Source organism: Gymnoscopelus braueri (genome assembly GCF_963280865.1).
Source record: "Gymnoscopelus braueri genome assembly, chromosome: 6".
Taxonomy (NCBI): Eukaryota; Metazoa; Chordata; class Actinopteri; order Myctophiformes; family Myctophidae; genus Gymnoscopelus; species Gymnoscopelus braueri.
Genome location: NC_137607.1, coordinates 55,678,943 through 55,703,387, shown reverse-complemented (window position 1 = coordinate 55,703,387; position 24,445 = coordinate 55,678,943). Strand labels below are relative to the sequence as shown.

Genomic DNA, 24,445 nt, shown 5'->3' with positions numbered 1-24,445 from the left:
GAGATCCAATCGTGACGTTACGCTCTCTTTTACACTCTGGTTGTGACATCACGGACGAATCCTTTCTATCTTTATCGTAATCCTTTCACTACGGGCTCCATTAGTCCAGCCCCCAGCAGGGTTGCCATGTCTGCTTATTATAAGCGACTTTGGACTCGTTTTCTGTAAAGTCGCTTGTAAATATCGGTAGTTGCGGGTTGCAGTTTTTTGGGGCTTGTTTCTAAAGTGTAGTTGCTTATTTGGGGCTTGCTGTGTAATGTTGTTTAAACCAGTGGTTCTCAAACATTTTCATGTCAAGGTCCCCCCAAATGAATATGTATTTGTCTGCGGAACCCCCATCTGAAAACATGTTATGTCAGGGACCCCCATACAAGATTTGTGTTGTTAAAATGTTTCAAAAAGATTCCACATTTTTGAAAATGTCTTAAAGATTTGTTGTTGTTGTTGAAAATAGCAGATCTACAAGCTCACGTTGTCAAATAGCCGATACATAGGTTTAAAGTGCTTATGAGACGCTTCTTTTGGGCTTGTTTTCATAGACCTGGTTGCTTGTTCCTCTCTATAAAAAAAAACCTGGCAACGCTGCCCCTGATGTACTTCCAGTGTTATGACCTTTGGCTCTCTGTTTTGTCTGATCTAAAATAGACTCAACCGATTATTTACGCCGTGACAGACAGGCAGACAGACTGCGGCTTTATCAGAGCTATACGTCTCCTACACGGGTATAGGTCGACATGCGTTTAACATAAAAAAAAAAAAAAAATGAAAGCGAAAACAGCAATAATCTGTTTTTGCACCAAACGCGATGATATTCCAGCACAGATAAGTGCCAATAACTGCCAACAACAACAAGTTAGCTAGCTGGCTGATGAGCGTTAGCTTCAGCTAGCTCGTCATTTCCCCGCAGCTATTTTCACAACATCAGGCTTGTTTATTACCAGGTTATATGAGGTTATAACGTTACTTATCTATTCTAGACTACCACAACATCAGGGTTAGGGTGTCGGGTTATATGAGGTTAACATTGCATGTCTAGACGGTTAAACTTTGGCTTGGGTCAACTCAACAGTTAGTTAAATCTGTGGTGAAGACATAGAAGATAAAGAAGAACAGGTCGGTTGTCAACAACAGCTCACATTGAAGGGGACGTTAACGATGGCCTCTAATCTTCTAAGTATGGTGAGTTTGGTCATCAAGAGCTTTCTCTATCTACTGTAGGTCTATCTGTTTACTTAACTGTCCATTTATTTTTTATTTTTGCACTGCTAACTCAGGATACAGGATAGGTGGGCAGTCTGGGCACTATAGGGAAATCTGGGCATCTCAATGTAAAATTGTCTATTTTGTCCAAAATGTTAGATAAAATATTTGGAAAATGCTCTTAAGTAATGTAATGATGTGAACATGCACGGTACATCATTATCAGACTTAATTTTATCCTTCAGCTTCTAGTTTCTTGTTTATGCCACAAAATGACTGGATATACAGGTTTTGTAGCAATTTGTAGGACAATGTCGGGTCTGCTCTACATGTTAAGTGTCTTGGTACAACTTATTGTGATTTGACTCTTTAATAAAATGTAATTGAATTGAATAGACCTTAATTGTCGAATGTTTAGGCATGTTCACATCAAGTAAACTTTACCTTACTCAAGGCCATTTAAAAAAAGTTTTTTAACATTTTGGACAAAATAGCCAATTTTACATCGAGGTGCCCAGATGTCCCTAGTAGTAGAGGCCCTAGGAGGGGTCCACGCGCACCCTCTTATTTTTGGGCGGTGTAGCCGCCCCTCTAAGTGGGGTTGGGACACCTCATTAGTACACCCTTCGCTGTACTGTGATTGGCTCATACATTAGTACACCCCTACATTAGTACACCCCTAGCTGTACTGTGATTGGCTGACTCTATTCAGCACTGTGATTGGCTAGCGAGACACATGATGAAATTAATAACCTATAAATAGGACTATGCACTTCAAAAAAAACATTTTTTTTAAAAGTGAGCTTCCATCACTGTGATGACCACTGTGATGACCACACCGCCCACTTCACACTGGGTGTGATTTTTTTTTTCTAGTTTGAAGTTTTGGCATTCATAGGACCTCTAATATAGGGATTTTGATGATCCCAAGAAAAAAAGTGGTCCAAAGTGTGTTTTTTTCAATGTTTTATTACCCCTATGAGACCTGCAGGATTGCTGGCTGAAACGCCGGCGAGACTGTCTTTCGGAGACTGTGGCACGCTCAAATATAGAGATACCATTTGATTCTAGACAACCTCAGGTTTCCAATGGGACCAACCTTGTCATGCTACCTTGTCAGTACGGGGGCTAAATACCTAATGATTCAAAGTTAAACAACATTTTGGCGAGGGAAAAACGTCCATCACCATTTTCCAAATGGTCCCTTGAGCTGTCACCTCGATATAAGTGAATTGAAATGGGTTACATGTATACCTACAAGCCTCCCCTGTACAGAAATGCCACATTTATGCCAACCTCATGCAGTTTTGGGCAAGAATCATGCACTTTATTGCATGCAGTAAAAGTATGTAATTTCCGCCTATTGTAAAAAAGAGACCACTTTACTGTATCTATAGCTGCATGAGATCACTGTACTGTATCTAGAAACCACTGTACTGTATCTATAGCTGTATGAGACCATGTACTGTATCTAGAGACCACGGTACTGTATCTAGACCACTGTGCTGCATCTATAGCTGCATGAGACCACTGTACTGTATCTATAGCTGCATGCATGAGACCACTGCACTGCATCTAGATACCACTGTACTGTATCTAGACCACTGTACTGCATCTCTTGCTATATGAGACCACTGCATATATAGCTGCATGAGATCATGTACTGCATCTTGACCACTGTGCTGCATCTATAGATCACTGTACTATATAGTAGGGGGTACTAAGTGAAAAATCGTTACGCGGCGGATAAAAGCATGAAATTTGATACAGATGTCCCTTGGGTCATCCTAAAACATCCTAGAAGGGGTGCCCAAAAAAATCTTAAACAGGAAGTGAGTTATGGACAAAATCCAAAATGGCCACCTAAACTGTTGACCGTTGACTCAAAAGACACCAAAATAATCTCCAAAAAGCATAAAATGTGGCACACATGTCCCTTGGGTCATCCTAAGACATCCTAGAAGGGGTGCCCAAAAAATTCTGCAACAGGAAGTGAGTTATTGACCAAATTGAAAATGGCCGCCTAGTGTTGTCGATTGACTCAAAAGACAACTAAAGAATCTCCAAAAAGTATAAAATGTGTCACACATGTACCTTGGGTCATCCTAAGACATCCTAGAAGGGGTGCCCAAAAAAGTCTTCAACAGGAAGTGAGTTATTGACTAAATTGAAAATGGCCGCCTACAGTGCTGGCGATTGACTCAAAAAGCCTACAGAATCTCCAAAAAGCATACAATTTGGCACATATGTCCCTTGGGTCATCCTAACACATCCTAGAAGGGGTGCCCAAAATAATCTGAAACAGGAAGTGAGTTATTGACTAAATTGAAAATGGCCGCCTACAGTGTTGAAAGATGATGCAAGATACCTAAAGAATCTCATAAAAGCATGAAATGTGGTACAAATGTCCCTTGGGTGATCTGAACGCATCCTACAAGGGGTGCCCAAAAAGATTTTAAACAGGAAGTGACCGCCTAAAGCAGTTGACACAAAAGAAAACATAAAGGGACGTCATAAAAGTGTATAATTTGGTACGTACATTGAGTGCTTCTTAATATATCCTAGAAGAGGTTATTTATTTGCTTGTTTATTAAACTTTTTAGGAAGGGACCATGTTGAAGAAATTCTAAATGGCTGTTTAAACAGTTGACCATGGCAGTCTGCATATTATGCAGACTCAATACGACAGGTTATGCAGTGCATAACCTGCCGTATTTTGTAGTCTACCTTCTGTTTTCATTTCTACATCACTTATTCATTTTACTTTCTGCATTATTTTTTTATTGTACTCTTTGAATCTTCTTTATTTATCTAACTCTCTGCATATTCTTATTTATTTTACTCTGCATCTTATCTTACTCTGCATATTCTTATTTTACTCTCTGCATCTTATTTATTTTGCACTCTACATCTTCTTGCTTGTTTTACACTCTATCTTCTCATGTATTTTCTTCTTGATCATTACTGTTTTTTTGTGATTAGTGTTTAGTAACTAGTACATGTATTCATGTGTGCCATTTCGCAATTACCAGCACATTGGCATAATGCTCTGCAAGGTAACCCAGCATCCCGGCATCTACACTTTCTCGAACAGAAGGGCTCAGCTTTGCAGCCACACTTGAGTTCTCTCCAAACTTAAGCAGCCTCTGGCAAGAGTGTCCATAAAGGTGTCCACGAATCAGCGACTTTAATCCATGCATATTTGTCAGGAGATGGTAGAGATTGCATAGCTTTCAGGCTTCTGGACCAAATGCCAGATTGGCTGCTCGATTTGAATATTGTAGCAGTGCAGCCCGTGTGGGAGGAGTGTTTTCCATTGAGAGACTATTAAAAAAAATGTTGGCACCCCTTAGGATGCATTCAGATCACCCAAGGGACATTTGTACCAAATGTCATGCTTTTATATGAGATTATTTTTTATGAGTGTCTTTTGCATCGTCTGTCAACACTGTACACGGCCATTTTCAATTTAGTCAATAACTCACTTCCTGTTTCAGATAATTTCAGGCACCCCTTCTAGGATGTCTTATGATGACCCAAGGGACATGTATGCCAAATTGTATGCTTTTATGAGATTCTTTAGTTGTCTTTTGAGTCAATCGACAACACTGTAGACGGTCATTTTCAATTTTGCCAATGACTCACTTCCTGTTTAAGATTTTTCTGGGCACCCCTTCTGGGATGTCTTGGGATGACCCAAGGGACATGTATGCCAAATTGTATGCTTTTATGAGATTCTTTAGTTGTCTTTTGAGTCAATGGATAACACTGTAGGCGGCCATTTTCAATTTTGTCAATAACTCAGTTCCTGCTTAAGATTTTTTTGGGCACCTCTTCTAGGATGTCTTAGGATGACCAAAAGGACATGTGTGCCAAATTGTATGCTTTTATGAGATTCTTTAGTTGTCTTTTGAGTCAATCGACAACACTAGGCGGCCATTTTCAATTTAGTCCATAACTCACTTCCTGTTTCAGATTCCTTTGGGCACCCCTTCTAGGATGTCTTAGGATGACCCAAGGGACATATGTGCCAAATTGTATGCTTTTTGGAGATTATTTCGGTATCTTTTGAGTCAACGGTCAACAGTTTAGGTGGCCATTTTGAATTTTGTCCATAACTCACTTCCTGTTTGAGATTTTTTTGGGCACCCCTTCTAGGATGTTTTAGGATGACCCAAGGGACATCTGTATCAAATTTCATGCTTTTATCCGCCGCGTAACGATTTGGCCATTTTTTGTGCTTAGTACCCCCTACTAATATATTTAGACCACTGCACTGTATCTATAGCTGTATGAGACCACTGTATTACATCTATAGACTACCTACTGTATCTATAGAATGCTGTACTGTATCTATAGACCACTCCAGTGCATCTGTAGACCACTCTAGTGCATCTGTAGCCCACTGTAGAGCATCTGTAGACCACTCTAGTGCATCTGTGGACCACTGTGCTGCATCTACCGAGCCTTCGCGGCAGTACAGGCGTCTCATACAGCTATAGATACAGTACAGTGGTCTCTAGATACAGTACAGTGATCTCATGCAGCTATAGATACATTAAAGTGGTCTCCTTTTTACAATAGGCGGAAATTACATATTTGTACTGCATGCAATAAAATGCATAATTCTTGCCCAAAACTACATGAGATTGGCATAAATGTGGCATTTCTGTACAGGGGAGGCTTGTAGGTATACATGTAACCCATTTCAATTCACTTATATCGAGGTGACAGCTCAAGGGACCATTTGGAAAATGGTGATGGCCGTTTTTCCCTCGCTAAAATGTTGTTTAACTTTGAATCCTTAGGTATTTAGCCCCCTTACTGACAAGGTAGCATGACAAGGTTGGTCCCATTGGAAACCTGAGGTTGGCTAGAATCAAATGGTATCTCTATTTTTGGGCTACGTCTAAATTTGAGCGTGCCACAGTCTCCGAAAGACAGTCTCGCCGGCGTTTCAGCCAGCAATCCTGCAGGTCTCATAGGGGTAATAAAACATTGAAAAAAACACACTTTGGACCACTTTTTTTCTTGGGATCATCAAAATCCCTATATTAGAGGTCCTATGGATGCCAAAAATCCAAACTAGAAAAAGAAATAAGAGGGTGCTCGTGGACCCCTCCTAGGGCCTCTACTATAGTGCTCACCTATCCTGTTACCTTTCATTGCATTTACATGACTACAGGAGAAATGTACTCTTGCTTCATCATTGTCATATATCAATAAATATCCCCTTTGTGTTTTAAGGATGATGCCTCTCCAGCCTCTCTGGTAGACCTGTGTCTATCCTACGTCAGCCAGAACCTGGAGTGTTTCTGCGCAAAGCACGATGATGGTTCTCTTTGTCTCAGAGAGGCAATACTCTTCCCACAGGAGCTGGCAGATCAGTTGCTGACCAAGATGGCTATTGAAGGTGGGTACAACCATTGAACCACAAGACCATGTTGATCAGACCAGGAGTCATACTTATATGATATATACACACATTTAATGTACAAAGATCATTTGCATCTAAGCATCGACTTGTTGGACGATGTCTCTCACACTCCCTGTGTACCAGGGTTTTCCTAGCCCTAGAATGGCTGTGATATTGCCTACATTCCATGTATTCCAGATAGATCACCCCCAATGCCCACCCGAGTAGCAGAGTAATTGTGGTGTGACGATTAATGATAATAATTAATTAATCATAATGAATTACCCTGCACCAGCGTGATATAACTATGAGAGTGACGACACTAGCGTAGACTCCATTGTAAGAATGGAATGCTGAAGTTCTCGTTAAGGAAGTTCCAATGTTTGGAACTACAGGAGAGCAAAGCGTGATGCAACTCTCTCTATGGGTCTGCACTGCACCAATCGCAACGCACCTGTCAATTGTGTGCCCCATATGTTTGTGTTTCCCAAAGGAAGTTTTCATATGTTCAGTCCAGCAGTTTTTCCGGGCCCCGTCGTGGGAAGAGAATGTTGTCCATGTGAAGCTCGTGGAGATATTTTACGTTTTCTGCCAGAACTTTCAAGGATATGAAACTAGAGGACAATATCTGACTCCAAAGTCACAGCAATTAATTATTGAGTACACACGCAGCAAATGTATCATAACTTTACATGATACAATGATACACTATTTATGAAAATGTCATTTTAACTTTTGGACATTGTGTTCTTTCTTGTTTGGGATGGTAGTGGTACATATGTTTACTATGCAAATTGTTTCCTGTTCCAAGAGTTTTGTGTTTTCTCCTGAAAAGTTGCATAATCTAACCGCAACGTGAAAGCACCCAAACCTTTCTTAAAAGTCAAGTAAACCCGTACCGTAGCTCCCCAGAGGAAGGATTGTCCCAAGGCTCAGTTTGCATTCAAATCTTTGGTAGACATCTATCTGACATATGAGATTAATAAACCATTAAACTGTGTCATATAGGTCTGTTGAACGACAGCACAGTCGGTGTGTTCCGGAACTGTGAATACCTGCGGCTGAGACGGGCGTGCATCCGCACGGCGCGGATCTCTGCGGAGGCCTTTCAGAGAGCCCTGTGTCCTCACAGGCTGCTGGAGCTCGACGCCGCCAGGGTCAATGCAGACCTCACCATTCCTGATATACTGCAGGGGCTCGCAAGCAATAAACACTGTCAGGTAAAGACAGAGTATGGGGAACAACTTTAGTGGCATGCCTGCCATCAAGACACCTTTTCCAGCACCAGTCTAAAAAATGTGCTGGATCTATGTTAGGGATGGCTCATGATTTTTACATTTTCCATTAGTCATTAATAGTCATTTAAAAAATCACACCCTGTGTGAAGTGGGCGGTGTCTTGCTAGCTAATCACAATACTGAATGGAGTCAACCAATCATGTACAAAAAATAAATACATTTATTGAAACACTCTTTATGATGGACGAAACCATAACTTGAAAAAAACAAACTTATTGTTTTTTTCAAGTTATGGTTTCTTATATAGGGCTATGCACATGTGTCATGTGACACTGGCCAATCACAGTCCTGAATAGACTGTGATTGGCCAATCACGGTGCAGGATAATTGTACAAATTTCCAAACCTCACTTTTAGGGGCGGTTTCACTGCCCAAGATATTTGTACATTTTTCCAAATCTCACTTATAGGGGCGGTTTCACCGCCCAAAAAAACTAATTTGAATAGTTGATATAAAAATATTATATATATATTAGATCAGGGGTCTTCAACAGGGGGTCCGGGACCCCTAGCGGGTCCTCAGAGTTACTACAGGGGGCGAAATCTTTGTGTTATATGATTTTTTCTTTTTACATTAACCAATAGAACCCTAGCTTCCCTATTCTGTGGAGAACTTTAGCCAAAAATAGCAGATCTAAAAGCTCACAATGCCACGCGCTGCGGGGTGTTGTGAGCTTTTAAATCGGCTATAAAGAGGTATAGATGTAGAGAGAAAAAAGAGCTGACCAAGTAAAAAAAAAAAGTTTAAATCTGAAACACAATTTTATATAATATAGAGGGGGGTCCCTGCTTCTCTCTTCTCTCTCTCTCTCAGCTAGGGGGTCCTTGGCCTGAAAAAACGTTGAAGATCCCTGTATTAGATAGAATGGTCCAAATAGTTCCCAGTGAATATCTAATCATATTTTTACTTGAAATGCCCAATCCCTAGTCTGTGTAGAGTTGACACATTATGGCTGGAAATGACTTCTACACTCATCCTACAGGAGTCTCTTCAGCGCCTGGTTTTAACCGGCCTCACCATGTCCTCTCTGGACGAATCGAGTCGCTCCCGGTTCAGCTCCCTCCCGGGCCTGCGCGCCCTCTCTCTGGCCAACGTGGACTTCTACGACTCTGGCCTGGCCGACGTGTGCGCCCTGCCTCGGCTGGAGAGCCTGGACCTCTCCAACACGTCGGTCACCAACCTGAACCCCCTGCTGGGGCTGAGGGAGCGGCTCCGCTCGCTGACGCTACACCAGCTGAAGAGGCTGGAGATGAGCACCGCACAACTGCTGGGAGTCATAGGGCAGCTGGATGCGCTGCAGGTGCGTCTGTGATGAAAGAGTCGTGTTCGTAGGGCTGTCACGATTATGACATTTTACTTGACGATTAATTGTCATACAAATAATCGCGATTCACGATTTAATTGTGTTTCTGTCGTTGATTTTTGGAACATTCTGAATAAAAAATTACGTTTCTGTTTGGCCTTCGTAAACAAAAGTTGCACAGGGCAGATTGACAAATAACACATGTTTACTTAATTACACTATTAATTGAACATTAATAGTGGAAATAGCCGATCAACAAGCTCAAAACGCGTCGCGTCGCATCGCGATGCGTTTTGAGCTTGTAGATCTGCTATTTCCACTATTTTTGCCATTTCTTGAAAATATATGAACATTTTTAACATGGAAATGATTATGAAGATTATGTAAAAAAATATTGCGATTATCTCAAATAATTGTTGTTAGGCGATTTATGTAATAGTTGTGACAACCCTATGTATTTGTGATGCGGTTGACAATATGTCCCTTTTGATATCTTATTAAACATATATTTCCCGCTTTACTATCTGTTATTGAAAACACATTTTCATTTGTGTTCTTATGGAAAGAGAACATTGATTGGTGTTCTAATGAAGTACAATACTTTATATTTATTTTAACAAAAAGAAAATATTAGAGAACGTAAGTTACATTGAAACAGAAAAACTGCTTCAAAATAAATGGCATATTTGTAATATTTACATAAGTAATGTAGTCACTTAATGTGCTGGACCCATTATCCTTATCCATTGGTTTTACTCTTTGTGTGTGAGTGTAGCATCTGGACATCAGTGATGATAAGCAGTTTACCTCCGACGTGGCTCGTCAACTACTCGCCCAGCCAGGGATCCTGCCCTCTCTAGTATCCCTGGATGTATCAGGGAGAAAACAGGTGCGTACATGACGTGTGTGTGTGTGTGTGTGTGTGTGTGTGTGTGTGTGTGTGTGTGTGTGTGTGAGAGTGAGTGAGAGACAGAGAGTCACTGTTCCCCCTCTCCTGGAAAAGTCAAGGAATTTTCCAGACCTGGATAGATTATGTAAAATAGTAAAAGGCAGAAACATTTGGGGAAAAGTAATGGAATTTTTGTTTGAGACAACCAAGGATGCGATTGGGCGCACTCCCATAGGGTGGGTTCTGCCCACGGGTTCATGACCCCATCTCATTCATTTATAGCATGTGAAAATCTGGTCATGTGGTTCATTCATGAAAAGTGTGTGTGTGTGTGTGTGTGTGTGTGTGTGTGTGTGTGTGTGTGTGTGTGTGTGTGTGTGTGTGTGTGTGTGTGTGTGTGTGTGTGTGTGTGTGTGTGTGTGTGTGTGTGTGTGTGTGTGTGTGTGTGTGTGTGTGTGTGTGTGTGTGTGTGTGTGTGTGTGTGTGTGTGTGTGTGTGTGTGTGTTGAGGTTAGGTATGGGAGTACATCTGTCAAGAGGGACACCTCTGTATTTCAGGATGTAGAGTAAGTTGTATTTCTTGTTTGGTTCTGTGCAGGTGACAGATGCAGCCGTTAAGACATTTGTTGAGGAGAGACCAGGGATGACCTTTATGGGACTGTTGGCCACCGATGCTGGCTTTTCTGATTTCCTCTCTGGAGAGGGCAGTCTAAAAGTAAGTCTGGGCGCAAACTGTACCTTCAAACATATTCAACATCTGAAGATGTGCAAATGTTTAATTGTCTCGGATGTGTGCATGCGTAGGTGACAGGAGAAGCCAACGAGACGCAGATCTGTGAGGCACTGCGCCGCTACAGTGAGAGAGAAGGCTTTGTGAGAGAGGCTCTGTTTCACCTGTTCAGCCTAACCCATGTCATGGAGAAACCACGGCCCGATATACTTAAGGTACACCACAAATTTTCAAAGAACACTTGACCAATTAATTCTCGGCACCCCACTAACACTGATTTGGTCACTGAAATCAAACTTCTGATAAATATACCACACTGGCATAATGTAGGTGTTTTGTGTAGGTGACACCATCCCATCACACGCCCTGTACCCTCACAGCATAAAGAGCCTTGAGAGACATGAAGACTGTTACTGAACAAACACTCTATAGCTATAGCAATGAGTACTATCAGAATATAGAGCTATTTAACACTTATTTTAACCAAATAAATCAACAATTAGCTGCACACTGCCATCTTGCACGGTACGTGAAGAAATTTATTGAAGCAACGTTTCGGTCGTATAGACCCTCTTCAGGCCTCCGGTCTCAAGGTCTCTCGTCACTTAATGACCGTTAACGAGGATCGGTTGTAAAAAAAGGAAAAGGTAATTAAAATAAAATACAAAATCTACCACCACAACATGGTTATTTAACACTGGTAATTCTTTCCCCATGCGTCTCTGCAGTTGGTAGTGTTGGGTATGAAGAATCACCCCGCTACCTTGAACGTCCAGCTGGCAGCCAGTGCCTGTGTGTTCAACCTGACCAAGCAAGACCTGGCAGCTGGGATGCCAGTCAGGCTCCTGGGCACTGTCACCCATTTGTTACTGGAGGCCATGAGGACCTTCCCCAATCACCAGCAGGTATCCCCAACCTTCCACTGATCGTTTTGGTTGCATACACAACTGGTTCTCAACCATGGTCTTTCATAACCCCTGGTATAGCTGGTTTAATTTGTACCCCACCAGATAGCTGATTGTATACACTCCGGTGTCCAGCAGACAACTTAGTCCCTGAGTTAGACAGCTAGAATGAATGGAGTTAGCTTCCAGGTAGGAGGGAAAACCAGCCTTACCAGGGGTCCCTAAAGACCAGGAATGGGAGCCAATGATCACCACACAGTCACTTACAGTGCCTTTATGCAGGACTTATACCAGAAAGGAAGTCAGTTTGATGACAGTGTGTATGTATCCTGCTGCATAATGTCACCTTCCTCTTGGGTTAAATGTGACACTGATGTTTTGATACTGTAACTTCCCCATCTTGGACATATAGAACAATACAGCAGTGCTAGGTGAGCGTAAACTCTCAAGCAGACAGTCACTGTGTTAGTTCAGTACAGCCAGCTATTGTTCAGCTTCTGTTTTGACGGCCATTTTGGTTCCTCTGCCTCCAGCTGCAGAAGAACTGCCTGCTGTCTCTGTGCAGTGATCGTATTCTACAGGAAGTCCCGTTCAACAGGTGGGACCCCCCCCCTCCCCCATTAACTTTTTTCCCCACTCACGATACTACACAAAATACAGTCTACTTAAATCGGCACTGGTAAATACATGAACTCGAAATTAGTTTTAGATCATGCTTGTATTCCTTATACATAGTTTTAATGCGCAAGGAAATTAAAACAAAGGACTTTCTTAGTTGCGTGCCAGTGTCATGCACCAAAAATAGTCAATTCACAACGTGTCGCAGCGCAAAGCGTTTTGAGGTTGTAGTTCTGATATTTTCTGACATTGGTATAAATCACCTTTTAGGATGCACGTTTATCTTCCATGTTGGAAGAAAGTCGTTGCTATGTGCAAAACAACAACTGCTGTCAAGATATATATATATATACAGTATGTGTGTGTATATACGCATGTACGTATGTACCTTTTCTTTAGAAAGTGGTTACCAATGGACAATGTTTACTGACAGCCATGCCGGAGGAAAGAGAACTATACCAACATTCGATGCAAGGCCTCTATTACAAAAACAGCAGGGGGCGGGGATTTCTCATTAGAGACTGTATGAATTGTATGTTACAATCTGAATGGCTTGTTGTGTCTGTCTGTTAGGTTTGAGGCTGCCAAGCTGGTGATGCAGTGGCTGTGCAACCACGAAGACCAGAACATGCAAAGGATGGCTGTCGCCATCATCTCCATCTTGGCGGCTAAGGTAGATGTGATGTGCATGCAGTCATACATGCTTTTATGTTTTCACAATCAGTGTGTTTGTGTGTATGTCAGCGTTATATATATATATAGAGAGAGTCGCGTCACTACCATAGACTCCCATTGTAGGAATGGAATGCGGAAATGCTCGTTCTATCTCAACGAGGAAGTTCCAATGTTTGGAACTTCCTGCGGCGAGATCAAAGCGTGATGCAACTCTCTCTCTATATACTGCTGGTGTATGTATGCGTGTGTTATAAGTGAATGTGATATAGATACAGTAGCAGGCTATTTAGAAAGATGCTAGTTATATTTACCTGGTATCCTACTTTCTTTGAGACACTGCACTGTTCTTTCTGTGCTCTAATTAGTATGATTATTTACCTTGTTTATTGACTAGTGTTCTTGCGTCCTCTGTTTATTCCGATATCAGACTTTGTAAGTCGCTTTGGATAAGAGGGTCTGCTAAATGCCAAAAATGGTGAAATGTAAAGTCCAGTTTTATATTGCAACTTTGTTATTATATTGCAACTTTGTTATTCTGGTACAACACTCGCTATTATTGCACAATGTACAGGGCATTTCGTCATTTGTCTGTTGAACTGGAATGGCAGTGGCCATGGAGTTATATTGTTATGGTATTATGTAAATCGTAAGACACTCTTGAATGATGAAGGTCCAGAGGGACCGAAACGTCTGTCAATTTGAATAAAAGCTGATGCTGCTGAGCAAGAGCAGTGTGCAGTGGGCATTAACCCATTAAGACCTGAAGCCGATTCTCCAAATGTCTTCTAAATCCCAACAGTTTTCTGAAAAAACGTATGTTTCTATAACAGTGATGCTCAAACTTTTTCATGTCAAGAACCCCCAAAATGATATGTATTTGGCCGCCGACCCCCATCTCAAAATGTTTTGTTCCAGGGACCCCCCAGAAGCAAAGAATAGAGTTAAAAATGTTCGCTTTAAACAATATATATTCAAAGATTTGCACACATTTTCACGAGAAAAAAAAAATAGCAGATCTACAAGCTTGTAGCGCGGCAATGAGCTTGTAGATCTGCTATTTTTGAATAGCCAAAGTGTAAAATAATGCTTTTTGGCTCAAATGAAAAAGTGACACAGATGCGTTCCAGGTCTAAATGGGTTAATTTGTGCATCTGCATCTGTAGGATACATCATCGCCACTACAGGGTGACAGGAATGCTGTAGAAAATGCATGGAGTGACATAAATGCCTTATTACCTAACAGATATTTGTTGTCTTTCAGTTGTCTACAGAGCAGACTGCTCAGTTGGGAGCAGAACTGTTCATCGTGAAGGTAAGGTTGTCGGTTCACTTGCGTTCTGTTAGAAGAAAAAAAAACTGTCTGATTCTCATGGCTCATTAAAATTCTCTCTTGTCCTCCAGCAATTGCTCCATATTGTGCGTCAGAAGGCAACCCAAGGCGTGGTGGACGCCACCCTTAAATTCACTCTTAGTGCACTCTGGAATCTCACCGATGAATCACCAACGACCTGTCGCCATTTTATTGAGAACCAAGGGCTGGATCTGTTTATTAAAGTCCTGGAGGTATGCAAATAAATGCACACTGACAAACATTTAGACAATTTACACCTGTCGCTTTTTGTTTTAACCCAAAGATATCACTTACCCTACCTTTAAATATTTCATTCAGCTTTTCTTCTGTGTTCTTCCCACCAGTTTCAAGTGACAGTAAAACAAAATTTACTAATAATACAGCTTGTAACATGACAGCCTTATTTTGAAATCCGCCCGGTGCTTATCAGAAGTAAATGTTTTATGTATTTACTGATGTGAAGTAAACAGAATAAAAACAATATTTTGGCTAAATTATTCATTTTGATGATGCAAACGCCATGCCGATAGAACCTACACCATCTGCACTTTCTGGAAATGCTTTTACTTTCAACCTCCTTTTGTGGTATTGAAAATAAATGCTGGCTACAGTAATGTTACAGAACTCTAATAATTAGAGTTGGTAATTAGAGTTCTGTTCAGAGCTAAATAAAAGTGTGTGCCTAATGCCTCGTTTATGCTCCGTCGCACAGCGGTGTCGCACGTCGAAAATAACCGACCCACACGCGTTGTGGGCTTGTGGGTCGGCTATTTTCGACGTCTCGCATGAATCTGGCTTAAGGAGGCAAGCTGACTCCCCCTCTGACTCTCACACACATTCTCTCTCTCTCTCTAATCTGTCTGCAGTCATTCCCCAATGAGTCTTCCATTCAGCAGAAAGTTCTTGGACTGCTGGTAAGTTTCTCAAAATTCTCAACATAAGTGGATTGTATTAGTTGTATTACTGTTGTATTATACTGCACACAGACTTAAGTGGTGGAATAAATTCACTATATTGATGCACCATTATTCCGCTCTCATATTTTCTCTTTTGTAGAACAACATTGCAGAAGTCGGGGAGCTGCATGTGGAGCTGATGGTGCAGGGGTTCTTGGACCACATCTGCAATCTGCTCCACAGCTCCGAGGTGGAGGTTAGCTACTTCGCTGCAGGGATCCTGGCCCACCTCACATCCAGGGGGGAGGAGGCTTGGACTCTCAGCATCAGCCTCCGCACCACACTGCTGGAACAACTGGTAGGACTGAAGATAGAAGAACATGTACTGTATGCTATATACGTATATATATATACACTGCAGGCCACTTTATTAGACACACTTGCCCAACTGCTCTAATCAGCCAATCACATGGCAGGAACTTGATGAATTTAGTAATGTGCACATGGTCAAGACGATGTGCTGCATTTCAAACTGAGCACATTTTGGGCCCCTTAGTACCAACTTAGCATCTTGTTGAATCAATGCCAAGATTAAGGCAGTTCTACAGGCAAAAGGGGTCCAACCTGGTACTAGCAAGGTGTACCTAATAAAATGTTACTGTATGTGTGTGTATATTTATATATATATATATATTAGAGTTCTCAAATTCTACCCGAACCCTGTTCTGTCTGAATGTGTATTTATCTATTATGAAGATGGCGCTGACAGCACTGACTGACTGGCGTTAACTTGCACTGTGCTGCTCAGGGCTCAGGTAGCAAAGCGAGAGAGAGTAAAAAAAAACGATTCTGGGCGAGCGTTCCGATGGTAACCAATACACTCGCCCCCATTCATTTCGCGGACAGAGGCCGCCGGATTAGACCCGGGGCGAGTGTGTTTAGGGACGAGCCTTCTGTGATTTCATTCACCACTTGTTGAAGTCGAATTTGGGGAAACAAAATAATTAGGAGCTCAAAAACATAATGAGAGGATACAAGAGATATCTGTGCAACAGCTGCAAAGTGTGCATATTTAAGCAAGTATTTTAAAACAGTGAAAACTACAGAGGAAAAAGAAACAGAAAGTGATAATTTCTGCGACTCCAGTACAAAAACCCATGGCAAATAAAGTCGGTCTACACCAGCCTTCAACAATAGCGGTACATTCAGTGGTCAGGTTCGTTCAGAAATCAATTGAAGAACGCAGGAGCGAGCTTTCCATATATAGCCACGCGCGAGAACGTGCATACACGCAGTACACTACACATGTGTCATTGTTTACGTCGTCAGATGGTTTTCATTTGAAGGTTTAACAGGATGTTCAATGTGTTTTTGTGAGTTATGATAACTGACCGGCGCTCTATGCCGGCGCGCTGTGTTAAGTTACACAAGTGGCGGAAACAGTGCTCTCTGATTTTCACAATAAAATGATATCCACCCGCGTTTAGTTCAGTATTATAATATTTTTCACCCAACACGTGTAAACTTAAGCTAATAGGTTAACAACAGTCTCGAGTCGGTCTCAGACAGTCAGGGAGGGGAGAGGAGACGGAGACTCGGTCGAGAGAGGCAGAGAAATGCAGACGATGCATTGCATTGCACAGAGGTGTGTGACCGTGAGCAAGACAAGGATTTAACTTAATTTAAATCAGCACAGTGTAAGTTAACGTCAGTCAGCGCCGTCAGCGCCATCTTCATAATAGATAAATACACATTCAGAACAGAATAATATATATTTTTTAATTATAAAAAAAATAAAAAATCATATTTTTTCCCCCTTTTTTTTCCCCCTTGGGATTTTTCGGGCTTTCGGGCCTAACATGACGGTAATACTCGGGTTCGGGCCGAGCCTCGGGCCGCCCCAGTCGGGCCCAGTTAGGGCCGAGCCTTACTTTTCAGACCCGTTGAGAACTCTAATATATATATATATATATATATATATAGAGACAGAGCTTTATTTTCCCTTTTATACTATATTTTATTGCATTTTTACTTTTGTCCACTGAGTAAGCATAAGAATTTGACAGCCTGCAAAGTACACCTGTATTATAAGTGCATGTTACAAAAACCCTGTATGTATGGCGTCAGGCACCATGTACGGTAAGCGTTTGGAGTGAAGTTAATAATTTGTGTGTTTTTTGCTTTCTAGCATTCTGCCATCCTGAAGTGGCCTCCACCCGAGTGTGAGATGGTGGCATACAGGTGAGAGTTTGCTTCCCAACAGAAACACGCAAATAAATGCACTCAGCAGACCACATCCTCCTAATGTGTTGTCACGAAGCTATTTAGCTACGTGTCTAACTGGTTAGCCATCACGGCAAGCAAGTGTGATCATAAAGCCTGAATGATGTCAGGATGATGTTATTAGTATTATATTGAATCATTGTTTTATTTCTTTTCCGGCAACGCATTTCACAAAGTAGTTAGCGACTGTGAAGTCGACATTCCGCTTTGATGTGCTACTTCCAACTTTACAACCTTTGAGTATTGTAAACAAGTTAATGATGATTCAGTTTCTAAATGACCTCAGCAGCACAGTAGCTGTATGCTAACTGAACACCTCATCCAATTCTTGTCCTCTAGGTCATTTAACCCCTTCTTTCCTCTGCTGGAGTGCTTCCACACCCCGGGAGTCCAGCTGTGGGCAGCCTGGGCCATGCAGCATGTCTGCAGCAAGAACGGTGAGAGACACCAACAACACACATACTGTACACTCAGACCAAACAGACGTTTAGTTCGGTAAATTCACTAAAGCTTAACCCATTAAAGGTTTCATGACGTTCAGTTTTACCACACATTAACCCATTAACTGCCAGAGGTATTTTCATATTTTTTTAGCCAGTGCCAGAGATTTTTCATTGAAAAAAAAAAGTACTCAGGAGCCGAGATACAGAATTTTTAAGTTTTAAGTTAACAAGGAAGTGGATTCTTATTATTTTTAGTTCACGTAGATCTACGCGACTGGCACGTGGCGGCTTTAAATAGGTTCGCGTAGATCTACATGATTGGCAGTGAATCAGTTAAAAGTCTTTGTCATGGTCCTTCAAACATGTATAAAAAGTTTTAACAAAAAATTCCACTCCATTGATCCATGGCAGGTGTTTTTCTATCACATTTCTAAAGCCTTTTCAATAGCAATGAAAAAATTAATCTTTGCCTGCGGGTGTCGCTGTTGAGGGATTTTGCCTGTCAATCATCGCCTCTGCTCCGCCCCCCCCCCCAAAGGAAAGGATAGGGGAGGGGAGGGGCGAGGAGGAGAGTGGGCGGGATTAATCGGCTGTGACCTCACTGCCGAAGGGCCAAGCTCCAGATTACTTTTCAGCCTAATTATTTAGAAAACCCCAGATCACAGAAAATCCACTGAATGTTCAAAGTTCAGATTTTTTGGGTGTAATTGAGGTCATAAAACCCCCATAAAAAAAGTTAAAATTAATGTCATAGAACCTTTAAGACCTGAGGGCAATTCTACAAATGTCTTCTAAATCCTAACAGTTTTCTGAAAAGCCTATGTCTCTATGTCAGTGGTGCTCTAATCTCTCAAGAACAGATTCTGCTCTGCGTTTGAATCTGTCGGGGGGGGGGGGGGTTCGTCATATCGCGTACGCACTGGCCTACAAGTGGGCGTCGTGCCTTCAGATCAGGAAGCAGGCCGCGCTTTACCCAATCAAATGTAGTGGGCCGGGATTTACGTGTCCGCCGCCGATCCTTCCCCACTAGAAACAAACCGAAACTCATTTAACTATAGCGTCCTCGGAGCAGACAAAACCACGGAAAGAAATTCACATTTTAACTTGCTCTTTCATCATAGAAACAAGTGGGCTTATAACCAAAACGATCCATGTTCTCTGGGAGAAGTGGTGTTAGTGTTCCGTGTAGAAATATTGTTAGTGGGAATGAAAACATAGTCACACCACCGGAAGTGAGAGGCTGAAGGCAGACCAAAACCCCGGTTTCCTTGCGCACGTGTGCTACGTCAACTTCCTCCCAGAGCCAAGTGAGATAGTAAAAAACAGCAGAGGGCACTGTTTTTCCTTTTCATTTGGCGATGGGTTCCCAGATTGGTGGTGCTCAAACTTTTTCATGTCAAGGACCCCCAAAATGTATTTGGCTGCCGACCCCCATCTCAAAATATTTGGTTCCAGGGACCCCCAGAAGCAAAGATTTGAGTTACAAATGTTCATGTATATATTCAAAGATTTGCACACATTCTCACGATTAAAAAAATATAGCAGATCTACAAGCTCGTAGCGCGGCACTCGATGCCGCGCTACGAGCTTGTAGATCTGCTATTTTTGAATAGCCCAAAGTGTTAAATAATGCTTTTTAGCTCAAATCTAAAAATGACACAGATGCGTTCCAGGTCTTAATGGGTTAAGGTCAGCCTTCGTATCCAACCTGAGTGAACCCCATATCCACTACCTAAATGTGCACCACTTTTGTATTTTATTTATTTACTTTGCATTTGTATTTTCTGTGATGTCTGTTGAGTTTCCCTGTGAAAGTGCTATACAGATAAAGGTCGACTTGACAGAGAAGGTGGTATATTGTTTTTTAACCCTGGCATTCTCCACAGCCTCCCGCTATTGCAGCATGCTATTGGAGGAGGGTGGCCTGCAACAGCTGGAGCACGTCCAGACACACCCACAAACCCACAAAGACGTCAGGCTATTGACAGACAGCATCCTGGAGAGCCTACAGCATCACAGAGCTCGTACTGGCCAGCCTTTACAGACACATACGTGTCGCCGACCGCCACAACAACAACCTCACAACGGTAAAGCATCCCACTCATACTCGGCAGCGCTGTTTGGCAGTGTTAACACATTGTGTGCCAGAGGTTTATTAAAATAGGGTACGTTCAGTGCCAGCATATCTTCCATCCACTTACGTTGATATGTTCCGTGCTGTAGAAGCCCTGACGCGGAAGTGCATGTAAACAAAGCGTGCGAGACGGCGGAGGGTCCCGACTAACGCCTGGAACAATAACATTTCTAACGCGATCCTCCATTGCAGAGTGATCGCCGATCGAAAACGGCTCACTTCCACCACGTTAAAAAGAAATGGAGGTATTAAGCTTTTAGTCAAGGAGTTAACATTGGAGCGGCCGACCGGAAGCATTTTTGACATGGATCGACATCCGGCCTCTCCTTCTCAGAGACTCCTTGGATGATCCCAAAGTTTCGTTAGAACGCCCCACGTGGGAAAAATATATTTTAAAAAAGATGGGCCAAAAACGGTCCGGACCGTTTATGGCACATGACGCATGGCTTCTCAAAAACGGTCCGGACCGTTCATGGCACTCAATGTGTTAAGACCGTTGCATACTTTCTTGCATTAGTATCACTGTAAATGTGTGCAGGAATGTCCCGTATTTCAAGTGCTAAATTCACGGGAATCTAAATATGCACAATTCTCTGAGAGTGCAAGAAAGGCATGCAACACCGCAAAAAGGCAATGCAAGGTTCTTGCATATTAATGTGTAGTCCAAAATTTGTGACACAGTGTTAATGCCCACAGCCTTATTATCTGTTTCAGGTAAGGTTGTAGGGTCGAAAAATACTACTAATGAGCAACTACCAATGAAGTAGTACTTTCCTGTGTAAACGAGTGATGGCATACATTTGTTTAATGGCAGAATTCCTCATGGCAGAATTGATTTGTGCATCTGCATCTGTAGGATACATCATCGCCACTTGTGATGACAGGAATGCTGTAGAAAATGGTTTATTACCTCCGATGGGGCCCAAGTAATTAAGGCATTACATGAGTTTAAAACTCGAAAGCTATAAGACTTTGAGAAACGTCTATCTACCAGGGTCCCCACGGTCATGAAATTCCTGGAAATATTTTGAAATTGAAAAAAACATTATCCAGTACTGGAAAAGTTTGGGAATTGATCAAAGGTCCTGGAATTTATCAAGGGTCCTGGAAAAATATTTGGCTATGCATTGTTTTTGGCTATTGATTTTGTTAATACAAAACATTTTCATAAACATGTATAACATTACACGAAATATGTAACATAAGTAGTTTTTCGCCGAACGGGCTGTGTGATGGCATATATTATTTAAATAAAATAAGTCATACGGATGCCATAATGAGTCTTCCAGTGAGCTATGCCCTAATTTTGCACGAAATTTTGAATGAAATTGTACTATTCTATATTCTATGCTTTATTTTTGCTACACTGCCTATCTTTGGGCATTCTACATAGGAGTAAGAGACACATTATTGCGCTGAATGATTGTTATATAGGCCTGGAAATTGGGCTAAATATTCTGGAAAAGTTTTGGAAAAGTTTTGGAAATTCATTGCTAAAAATTTGTGGGGACCCTGATCTACACTCAAATGGAAACTGGAATTGGAATTGAATTGCATATGTTCAGTGTTGTCTCTCTGCATTTCTCCCTTAGAGAATGAGGCTCCCTAACCACGAAGAGGACTTTCACCTCATTGGTCCCACAACAGAGAGGATTTTAGCATGGGCATTGGGCAAGGGACGGTGCATGTGTGTATTTTTGTGTTTGCAACACAGACACATATATACACGCACATATACGAAAATGAAATATTTTTTATCAGTGATCCCTACAAAGTAGACCGGAAATGTCAGAAAGTACGCAGATCTTTGCACACATTTTATTTATTTCTGTTTGTTTCAAAACAAAAGTATTATATAAGTATTGTATACGGATCATAAACAAAACATTATTTTATTGTAATGAGTAATGAAATGGTCAGAAGACCCATTGGTCAGATGAACCCATATTTTAAGGTTTCCCTTTTTCCTGTCTGTCTCGTCAGTCCACATCCATTGAGTCATATCATATTTTTAACAAACACTTTAAAGCGCACAAGTGAACCCCAAACATTCAGTTGAAAGTCACGACTTGTGCAAATCTCAGCATCGGACTGAACCCCCAGCGTTCAGTCGAAAGTGACGACTGATCCTATTTACTGAGAGCATCTATCATGCGCATGATGGTGTGAGCTTCATGCATGCTGGAATCTGTATGAATGTTTCTACCATTTACCATAGGAATGCTTGCTTGTTTGTTTATAGCAGTGTTGTGTTCTCAGAAACCCACGACCCTGGATCTGCAATGCTATTGTTGTCTCCTTTTAACTACTTGAACCCTAGCATCCCAGTTCTGAGAAAATAGCAGATCTACAAGCTCACAAGAAGTCTATGTAGTGTAGAGCAAAAACAGGAGAGGGCCCTCCCTTGGGAATCCAGTCAACTAAGTGTAGTGTTTAAGTTTTTAATTTAGTCATTTTTTTAAATCAATGCATATCTTTTTATTCGATGAAATGTCACTTGCTCGGGTCATGATGCCCCGATTTTTACAGACAGAGAATCCTGTATTATTGAGGAACATCTCTATCTAAAAGGCATCATTGTTTTACAGTTCTATGTCTGGATTTTCTGCATCTCCTAATCAAGTTTCTAAACACTTCTCAGTTTTCTTTTGTCAACCAACACTCAAAAGTGTAACTGAGACACCAGCAGTGCTGCAAATCCAGTGGTCTGGGACGGAATGCCCTTGGTTTATATAGGAATTGTGGAATGCAAATATGTATATCTAGGAAGTACAAATGTCTCTTGTTGGACACAAATACTGGCAATAATGTTGGTCATTATATGCATGGAGGTATTCAGATGGGTGTTTAATCCTGGAGGATGGTGTGTATTATGTGTTGGTTGTGCTTTCCTATGCCTTTGTTGAGTGCATACAAGAGAGACAGATTGTGTTTGTCTGTCGGTACAACTATGTGCATCCGAGTGTATGTATGTAATCAGTACAAGCTATGTATATAATAGAATGCAAGAGAAATAGTAATGAGTGGTTGAAATTGTTGCACGGAAACAATGTTATATTGTATGTATTATTGATAAGTTGTTTCGTTTTATCTGATTGAAAGGTACTGCTGTAGTAGGGGATGAACAGATTATAAAACAATATATTACCTGGGATGGAACACAATAGAGAATGCTTACCAGTCCTCTAAAGCAGTGGTTCTCAACCTGTGGGTCTCCAAAATGATATTTAAAAAAATTACTGCATTACTGCATCAAACGTAATCAACAAACTATACTATAAAAACTGGTCAAACATTGGCCAAATTGTCAAATAATATAAGAAAGAGGCAAAATTTTTGAAAATAGACGATCTACAAGCTCACAACGCCTCGCATTGCGAGGCGTTGTGAGCTTGTAGATCGGCTATTTTCGCAATATTTATCTGTGGAATCAGGGTGGGGGGGTCCCCAGTTCAAATATGATTATTTTGGGGGGTCGCAGCCTGAAAAGGTTGAGAACCAGTCCTCTAAAGCTGTGTGGAAATGAATATCATCCTGGATATATTTTCCACAAGAAGTCACTACATGTTAAGTAGGGTAAGCATAACAATGGAGAAAACCCCACCATAGAAGCCCACCCTACTGCCGGTCTTCTTTCTTGACCTTGGTTTTTGACTCTTCTAATGCACCTGTCAGCATTCTCTATGCAAATTAAGCTGATATTCCTCTTACATTCTGCTTTTAAAACCACCGATGATTCATACAATGGGAAACCTTTCTGAAGAGCAATGGAGATATTGTCTATAGCAGGGATGGGGGGGAAATATAGTTGGTTGTAATTTTAAGCATAAACTTCCCATGTACAGTGTTTCAAACAATGCATCATGGCCTCAATATCATTCAATTGGCCTCCATGTACAGTGTGTTTGCTACTACTGCATGGGTCCCAACTTATCAAATGTGTGTGTGTGTATATAACAAAACAGTAGATGGAATAGAGCCTGCATTTGTTGTCTTTGTTCTCAGTCTGTCTGTTGCTCATAATATCCTTTGGATTTAGTTTTGAATATGAAATGACCATAGCCTGCCCTTGATGGAGACCAGTTTCATCTGTTGAAACGTGAAGGCGAATTTATACTTCATCACACGACATGGTTTCAGTTGGAAACACGTCATTTCTGTCATGCGACGTGCTCGTGCGATGAGGTGTAGTCCAGACAGGTCTGCGCCGTGTTGCTGCTGAGAGTAAAGTTTTCAAGATTTTTTGTTCCCCTTCAATTTTAAATAAAGAATGTACATCTTCAACTGGAACTGGGAATCATATGG

General features: G+C 41.5%; 1 protein-coding gene across 1 annotated transcript; it reads left to right on the top strand.

Moving 5' to 3' along the window:
• The first annotated feature begins 658 nt into the window (after positions 1–658).
• zyg11 (zyg-11 family member, cell cycle regulator) lies at positions 659–24,424 on the top strand. The gene is made up of 18 exons (XM_080430993.1): positions 659–1,179; positions 6,448–6,613; positions 7,625–7,836; positions 8,897–9,214; positions 9,993–10,106; positions 10,704–10,820; positions 10,910–11,050; positions 11,564–11,740; positions 12,274–12,338; positions 12,932–13,031; positions 14,295–14,345; positions 14,435–14,596; positions 15,251–15,298; positions 15,441–15,638; positions 17,469–17,521; positions 17,903–18,000; positions 19,893–20,093; positions 21,733–24,424. Exons 1-18 carry the CDS (start codon positions 1,156–1,158, stop codon positions 21,747–21,749), a joined length of 2,262 nt encoding a protein of 753 aa, XP_080287119.1. The 5' UTR covers positions 659–1,155; the 3' UTR covers positions 21,750–24,424.
• Positions 24,425–24,445: the final 21 nt, after the last annotated feature.